The sequence below is a fragment of the Pezoporus flaviventris genome, unplaced genomic scaffold (assembly GCF_033815535.1).
Source record: "Pezoporus flaviventris isolate CSIRO_AGI_PZ_B2104156 unplaced genomic scaffold, CSIRO_AGI_Pfla_v1 ptg000061l, whole genome shotgun sequence".
In the NCBI taxonomy this organism is placed as follows: Eukaryota; Metazoa; Chordata; class Aves; order Psittaciformes; family Psittacidae; genus Pezoporus; species Pezoporus flaviventris.
Genome location: NW_026892609.1, coordinates 750193 through 758660, shown reverse-complemented (window position 1 = coordinate 758660; position 8468 = coordinate 750193). Strand labels below are relative to the sequence as shown.

Here is an 8468-nt window from a genome sequence, read left to right as displayed (position 1 = left end):
ACGAAACTGAGTAAGGGGAGGTGTAACCAGAGGTGGGACAGTTAGCACGTAGATTGTACACGTCGGATAGACTGTAAACCTTGGAGTCCCCAACCAATGGGGTAACAAGGGAGGGAACTTGAGGATGGGAAAGGAAATACGAATCAAAGTTCTGCCTTTGCTGCGTGTGCCTGCTTGCCAGGACACCCGTTTGTGCACAAACGTTAAATAAATAGCTGCTTCACTGCTGTGTCTGACCGAGGCCTGCCTGAACCTAGAGACTGCTTCTCACCCTTCAACTTCTCAGACACCAAAACCCACGACCCATTCCCTCAGCAGGAGCTCACCTGAGACTCCAACTTCTCGCCGCCTTCCTTTTTCTGGTACGCTGCTCTGGGAGGGGCACTTTCTCGCCTGACCTGCTGGAGGCTCCTGCTTCTCTTCTCCCTGCTCTTCACTGGCATCTTCCTCACTGCTTCTCTGGGCTTGTTTCTTTCCCTTTCTCTTCTTTACCCGTCTCTGCCAGGCATTCTCCTTCCTACTCTCCACAGGCAAGCAGAGGGGGGAAAACAAAGCAGTTGTGTATTTTTTTAACTATAGAAATCCCATGCAAACGTTTCACAGAAGAGACAATCCCCTGCAAAAAAACATGCTTACAAAAACCAGCACTCACAGCGACTGCAGCCGTTAGCGAGGGCCTGTGCTTGAGCTACGGCAGTAACTAAGAGTCACCTCAGGGCAGGACGTGACTCCGTGACGAAGCACGGAGCCTCCCGGACACCTGCACAGACAACGCATGGCCAGGAGCCTGTCCACAGAGCACCAGGACAACCTGGGAACGAGAGACTTCCCCAGAAACAAGGCCTGGAACATTTTCAGTTCATCCTCAAATAACCTCCTGTGACACCACACTCATTTTCAGCCGCACGCAGTGACCAGTAAGGTCATACATATTTTGTACTGCAGGGTGCTGTACGCGTAGCCTGTGTACCGGGCCATCCACAGCTATCTCATACATTAAAAGCACTAGGATTTAAAGGGCATTTGTAGAGCTTTAATGAGAGAAACTCCGTTTAGTTTTTAGATGGCATAAAATTACATGAACAAGCCCTAGATCAACTGCTCCCACATCTAAAGCCTTCATCTTGATGACCAGGGCAAATCAGCAGCAGGGCAAATAAAGGTTCTGGCCCTTCTCAACACACTGAGACTTGAAATGGAAATGGTACAATGGGCTGCTGAAAACCACACTGAGAGCAACGGGTGGTGGGACTTTCAAACACTGGGATACACTTAGCAAAGGCCACCCACTTGCTCAACACCAGAGGATCTGCCAATAGAGCTGACCCAGCCCAATTACAGATTTTACATACCATAGAGGGGGATGAAGTTCCTGGGGTGCACATAAAGGATGCGCTGGGGCAACCACTCTGGGTTATTGCCCATTCAGGCAAAAGGAAACCCGCTCGTGGGATCGCTTTTGCTCAAAGAGCTGGGGGCATTTGGTGGGTATTGCGGGAGGGTGGGGAAGTACCTGAAGGAGATCTGATTTGGGGTGAAAAGAGCCAGTGAATTGACCCCCCCCGGGTGCCGGGGATCGGCTGCCCCAGCAGCACCTCCCCCCCGGGGGGAAACAGCCCCCAGGGCCCCCCACAACAGCCCCGCTCCATCCCCAGGGCCGGAAAGCTGCGGGACCCCCACAGCTCCCAGCCCCCCATGCCCCGGCTTCGCAGCACCCCACACTCCCAGCCATCTCGCAGCCCCACTGCCCAGCGCTCGCACCCGCCCCCCGCATTCCCCCGGCCCCACTGCCCAGAGCCTCGGGGGGCCGCAGACCCCCAGCCCCGCTCCCCGGGCTCCGCAGCGCCCCCCAGACCCGCGCCGCGCCCGCTCACCCTCACCTCCTCCCGCTCTGCCGCCGCCATTGCCGCGCAAAGCCAATCAGCGCACGGCTCCCCCGCGCGGGGCACGCTGGGAGCTGTAGTCCGGGCTCCGGCACATGCGCACGGGACGGCGAAGGGGGGGCGGGGCCTTTCCTCATGGAGGAGCCGCCCCTCAGGGGATCCCAGAGGCACCGGATGGGCTGGGGTGAAGGGACCTTAAAGCTCCTCCAGCTCCAGGCCCTGCCACGGGCAGGGACACCTTCCACTGGAAGGAGCAGCTTGCTCCGAGCCCTGTGTCCAACCCGGCCTCCAACGCTGCCAGGGACGGGGCAGCCACGGCTCCTCCGCCTTTACAAGCTCTCTTGCTGTGTGACTCCGTTTAGATCAAGAGATCTGAACCTTTTGAACTTCCTGTCTGCTCTGGTATCTTTAGCGTGCTTTGTTTGTTACTGTAAACCCGTGCGGTTATATCCCGCACGTCAGCACACCTATGACTGGAGAAAGCCAACGCATCGATGTGTTCATCGCAGTCTCCTCTCAATCCACCTCTGCGGAAAGGAAAAAGGGGACAAAATACGCAGTAAATCGCAGCCTCCTTGTGACTTCCCAAAGCCTCCGGTTTCAGTTCTAAAGCCTCGTTCGCAGGGTCCCGAGGCTCAGGTTCGGTTTCCAAAGGCTCGGCCGCGGGGATGCTGCTGCCGGGCGGGGGGCGCACGAGCCCGGCCGCGGGGCTGGGCAGGGCCCGCTCCGCCCTTCCCCGGGCTCCCGCGGCCGCGAGACCCCCCCCGCCGGCCGCTCCGCCCGGGGCGCGCGTGGACAGAGCCGTTGACAGCGAGGCTGCGGCGGCGGCGGCAGCAGCGGCTTCTGAGCGGCTTCTGAGCGGCTTTTGAGCGGCAGCGACTTCGGCAGCGGCTTCTGAGCGGCAGCGGCTTGGGCAGGAGCAGCGGCAGCACCAGGTGAGGCGGCGGCGGCAGCTCTCGGCGGCCCGGAGCCCGCCCTCCGCCGCTCCCCGCGATGGTGCCTCCCCCGTCCCCCCAGCGTCCCCCCGCAGGGGCTCGCGGCACCGCTCCCCTCTCCCGGTACTGGCAGCGCCGGTGCCGGCCGAGCCGCCGCTGGGTCTGGGTCTGCCGAGGCAGCGCCGGCCCCTGGCGCTCCCAGGCCCCGCCCCGCCTGGGGCCGCCGCCACACGCAGGAGCCCGGCGCGGCGCGGACCGGCGGCTCCGCGGCCTCTCCCTCCGGGCGCCGCGGCCTCCCGGCAGCCGCGACCCCCGGGACCCCGGAGCGCGGTGCTGCTGCGGGGGTGCCGTCACCGGCAGCGCGGTCGGGCGAGGTGCCCGTGCTCCTCCTGACCCGCATTGACCCGTCGGCCTATCTGCGCTCCGGGACCGGCGGGGAGCGGCGCGCCGCGGAGCCTCGGCCGGGAAAGGCCGGGAATGATGCGGCTCCGCTCGGCCCGGAGCGCCCGGTGGGGGCCGGCGGGGACCCCGCGCGCAGCGACAGCGGCCGCGTCTGTCGCACGGGGCACGACAAGGAGAGCTTCGAGCGGCTTTACCGCGTGGGACCGCTGCTGGGGAGAGGCGGCTTCGCGTCCGTGTACTCGGGGCTCCGCCTGTGTGACAACAGCCCGGTAAGGGCGGGCCCGGCGGCGGGGCTCGGCTCAGCTCAGCTCAGCCCAGCGCTGCCCTTGGCTCGCAGGTGGCGATCAAACAAGTGGCTCGGGAGCGCATCTCCTCGTGGGGCGAGCGGGTGAGTGCGCGGGGCCACCGGGACAGTGCGGGGCAGAGCGGGTGGGGGTGAGCCGGTGGGGGGGGAAAGTGGGACAGCGAGAGGGGAGTGGGTGTGGAGTCACCAGGGGACACGGGCCGGGTAGGGGTGCACCAGAGCATCCCTGGGGATTGCGGGGGGCGCCTGCAGGAGGGCATCAGAGCATCCCAGGCAGGGAGGCACAGGAGCCCCGGGCCAGCATCGGCCCTGCTGACGGTGCCGTGGTCCCCCTGCAGCCCAGCGGCACTCGCATTCCCATGGAGATAGCCATGTTGAGGAAGGTGCGCTCCGGCTGCAGTGCCATCATCCAGCTCCTCAGTTGGTTTGAGCTGCCCCACTCCTTTGTGCTGGTTCTGGAGCGTCCGGAGCCATCGCAGGACCTCTCCAACTTCATCAAAAAACGGAGGTTCCTGCCCAAGGATCCGGCGCGGGGCATTTTCCTCCAGGTGCTGGTGGCTGCGCGGCACTGCCACAGCCGCGGTGTCCTGCACAGGGATATCAAGCCCAAGAACATCATCATCAACTTGGCCACCAGAGAGGTCAAGCTTGCTGACTTTGGTTGCAGCACCCTCCTCAGGGACACGGTCTACACCAAATTTAGCGGTGAGCCCACAGCCCAGGGTGCTTCCGGTACCGGGCGGTTTGTGAACAAGAGTCACGTGCTGATGATGAGGTGGCGGGTCACACCGAGCGTGCGTCCCCACGTCCGTGGGGCCACCGGTGCAGCCCCTGCATCCCTGGGGATCCGCGGGCGAGAATCCAGGAGCAGGCGGCATCTGCCTAATGAGGTGCGCCCGTATCCTGTTGTAGGAACACCTTTGTACTACCCGCCGGAGTGGTTCCGCTGGCACTGGTACCACGGCCGTCCGGCGGCGATCTGGTCCCTGGGCGTGCTGCTGTATGAGATGGTGTGCGGGGTCCTCCCCTTCCGGTGCTGCGAGGACATCGTCAGCGGGCAGCTCTTCTTCCAGCGCCGGATCTCTGTCGGTAGGTACCTGGCTTCGCAGCAGCAGGGGAAGGTCGGGGTTTAGGGGTGGCAGCTGATCTCCCTTGGTCAGCTGGAGGAGGTGGCCCGTGTCCTGCCATCCTGCTCTCCTCCAAACCGAGTCATGGAGCAGGAGGTCTGGGTGCAGCTCTGAGCGCACCCAGGCCTGGGCGCTGCGGACGGTGGCACAAGGTAGGCAGGAGCCTCCTGCAACTGAGCGGCATTCCCGGATTCTCCCCAGAATGCCAGCACCTCATCAGGTGGTGCTTGTCCATGAGAGCTCGCGACAGGCCATCCCTGGACGATGTGTTCAACCACCCTTGGCTGCAAACATCCACTGCCCCAGGAGACAGCCGCCCTCCACCCTCACAGCCTGAGCCAGCAGCTGGGCAAGTAAGCTGGGGGTGCCTCTTGGGGGGAGCGTGGGGTTTGGGGGTTTGGCAGGTTGGGTATTTTGGTGGGGATTTGGGCTCTTGGGAGGTTGGGATGGATATTGGGGGCCTGTGGGGATTTTTTGGAGACTTTGAGGTTTTGGGGGTTGTTTTTTGGGGGGGACTTTGTCGGTTTTGCGGAGAGCTGGTGGTTTTGGGTGTTTGGGGGTTTTGGGAGTTTGGTGAGGTTGGGTGTTTCGGGGGGACTTTCGGGGGGTGTTTGGGGGATTGGGTGTTTTGTGGGACTTTTGCAGTTATTGGGGGGCTTGTGGGGATTGGATTCTGGGTTCCTTGGAGAGCAATAGGTCTCAGAGGGATGCCTCATAAGAGTTAATTCTCCTCCTTGTAGCTGGGGCAGTGGTGAGGTCGGGCTTTAGTCTGAGGATAACGCTGGTAACACACCGATTGTATAGTGGTTTCTGATTAGCACTTACCCTGAGCAAGGCTGATTCAGTCTCTCATGCTCTGCAGTGAGGAGAGACAAGATCTGACAGCAAAGCAGCAGACAATGCGGCTACTCCAACACCAGCCACGAGCACTGCAGCTACTCCAACACCAGCCACAACCACTGCGGTGACACCAACAATGGCAACAGGCACCGTGGCTACTCCAATGGCAAGGACTGCCACTACAGCTACAACTCCAGCAACATGCACTGCTGCTATTCCAACCGGGGCAAAAAAAAGCAGTGTGGCTACTCCAAACTCAGTGACAAGCAGTGAGGCTTCTCAAACCCAAGCCACAAGCACTGCAGGTACTGCAAGTACAGCGACAGACACATCGGCCAAGGACAGGCACTGTGGCTGGTGCGACCCAATTCAACATGCCCTGCAGTTAATCCAGCCCCAGGCACAAGGACTGCAGTTACTCCACCACCAGTTTTAAGCTCTGCAGCTCCTCTATCTCTGGGAAGGAGCAATGGCGCTACTCTAAGGCCTGCTATGTATGCAGTGGCTACGTCAACCCCAGCCACAAACACTGCGGCTACTCCAGTGCAAGCCACAACCACTGCAGCCTCTCCAACACCAGTGACACACACTGCTGCTCCTGCAGCCCCATCGACAAGCAGTGAGGCTTCTCCACCCCAGGCCCTGAGAACTGTGCCTACTGCAACCATGGCAGCAGGCACATGGGCTACTCCAATGCCAAGGACAGGCGCTGTGGCTGCTGCAGCTCCGAAGACAGGCACTGCAGGTATTCCAACCGCATCAACAAGCACTGAGGCTGCTCCGGTGCGAGCCTCCCGCTGGGCGGGCACTCCCCATACCCACAGCTGCCCCCCAGGTCACCCTCAAGTAACATCCTAGACCCAAAACTGCTCCCAGGCGACCCCCTAGTGACCCCCAGGCGCACAAACGTTCCCCAAGTGTCACCCAAATGAAATCCCAGACCCACAACTGCCCTCCAAGTGACCCCCAAGACCCACAACTGCCCTCCAGTCAGCCCCCAGACCTACAACAGCCCCACAACTGCCCCCCGAGTAACAACTCAGACGCACAACAGCGCCCCAGGTGACCTCCCAGACCCACCACAGCCCCCCAAGTGACCTCCCAGAACCACAACTGCCCCCCGAGTGACCTCCCAGACACACAACGGCCCCCAACTGACCCCACAGACCCACAACTGCCCCCCAAGAGAGCCCACAGACCTACCTCTGCCCCCCAAGTGTTCACCCAGTGACCCCCAGAGCCATAACTGCCCCCACATGATCCCCTCAGCCCTACAACTGCCCCCCTAGTGGCTCCGTGGATCCACAACTGCCTCCTAAATGACCCCCCCAGTGATTCCCCAGACCCAAAGCTGCCTCCCAAATGACCCCCAAGTGACTCCCCAGTCCCACAACTTCCCCACAAGTGATCTCCCTGACCTACAACTGCCCCCCAAGTGACACCCCAGTGAGCCCCAGACCCACAGTAGTTCCTCAAGTGACCCGCAAATGAATTCCCAGACTCACAACTGCACCATGTGCCCCCGAAGTGATCCCCAACACCCACAACTGCCCCTCAAGTGACTCACAAGTAAATTCCTAGACCCAAAACGTCCCCCCAGGTGATCCCCCAGACCCACAACTGCACTCCAGTGACCCCCAGACCCACAACTGCTCCCAAAGTGACTGACCCAGACCAACCACAGCCCCCCAGTGACCCCAGAGTGAACCCTGAGACCTACAACTGCCCCCAAATGATACCCCAGACCTACAACTGCCCTCCAAGTGACCCTGCAGACCCACAAGTGCCCCCAAGTGACCCCAAAGTGAGCCCCCATACCCACAACTGCCCCCCAGGTGACCCTCAAGTAACATCCTAGACCAAAAACTCCTCCAAAGTGACACCTAGTGACACCCAGGCACACAACAGTTCCCCAAGTGTCCAACTGAACCCTGAGACCTACAACTGCCCCCCAAATGATACCCCAGACCTACAACCGCCCTCCAAGTGACCCTCCAGACCCACAAGTGCCCCCAAGTGACCCCAAAGTGACTCCTCAGACCCTCAACTGCCCCTAAGTGACCCAGAAGTGAAACCCCAGGCCCACAGCTGCCGCCAGGTGACCACTCAGACCCACAACTGCTCCCAAAGTGACTGACCCAGACCAACCACAGCCCCCCAGTGACCCCAAAGTGAACCCTGAGACCTACAACTCCCCCCCAAATGATAACCCGGACCTACAACCGCCCTCCAAGTGACCCTCCAGACCCACAAGTGCCCCCAAGTGCCCCCAAAGTGACTCCCCAGACCCACAACTGCACTCCAGTGACCCCCAGATCCACAACTCCTCCCAAAGTGACTGACCCAGACCAACCACAGCCCCCCAGTGACCCCAAAGTGAACCCCGAGACCTACAACTGCCCCCCAGATGATACCCCAGACCTACAACTGCCCTCCAAGTGACCCTCCGGACCCACAAGTGCCCCCAAGTGACCCCAAGGTGACTCCTCAGACCCACAACTGCCCCCTAAGTGACCCAGAAGTGAAGCCCCAGACCCACAACTGCCACCAGGTGAACACTCAAACCCACAACTGCCCTCCAAGTGACCCCAAAGGCAACCCTATGACCCACAACTGCTCCACAGTGACTTCCCAGAACCACAGCTGCCCCCCAAGTGACCTCCCACACCAAAGACTGCCCCCTAAGTTACTCCCAAGTGGTTCCTCAGACTGACAAATACCCCCGAAATGACCTCAAAGAGACCACTCAGACCCACAGCTGTCTGCCAAGTGACCCGGAAGTGACCCCTCAGACCCCCAACTGCCCCACAAGTGAGTCCCATGACCTACAACTGCCTCCCAAGTGACCCCCAAGTGAGCCCCCATACCCACAACTGCCCCCGAGGTGACCCTCAAGTAACATCCTAGACCCAAAACTGCTCCCAAGTGACCCCTAGTGACCCCCAGGCGCACAACAGTTCCCCAAGTGTCCCCCAAA

General features: G+C 61.1%; 1 protein-coding gene across 1 annotated transcript; it reads left to right on the top strand.

Annotated features, from left to right (window-relative positions):
- The first annotated feature begins 2377 nt into the window (after positions 1-2377).
- On the top strand, positions 2378-5008 carry LOC133277702 (serine/threonine-protein kinase pim-1-like). Its single transcript, XM_061469828.1, is given in 7 exon segments — positions 2378-2442; positions 3021-3489; positions 3558-3608; positions 3863-4229; positions 4437-4613; positions 4853-4943; positions 4945-5008. Coding segments are annotated over 7 exon segments (1284 nt in total).
- The last annotated feature ends 3460 nt before the right edge of the window (positions 5009-8468 follow it).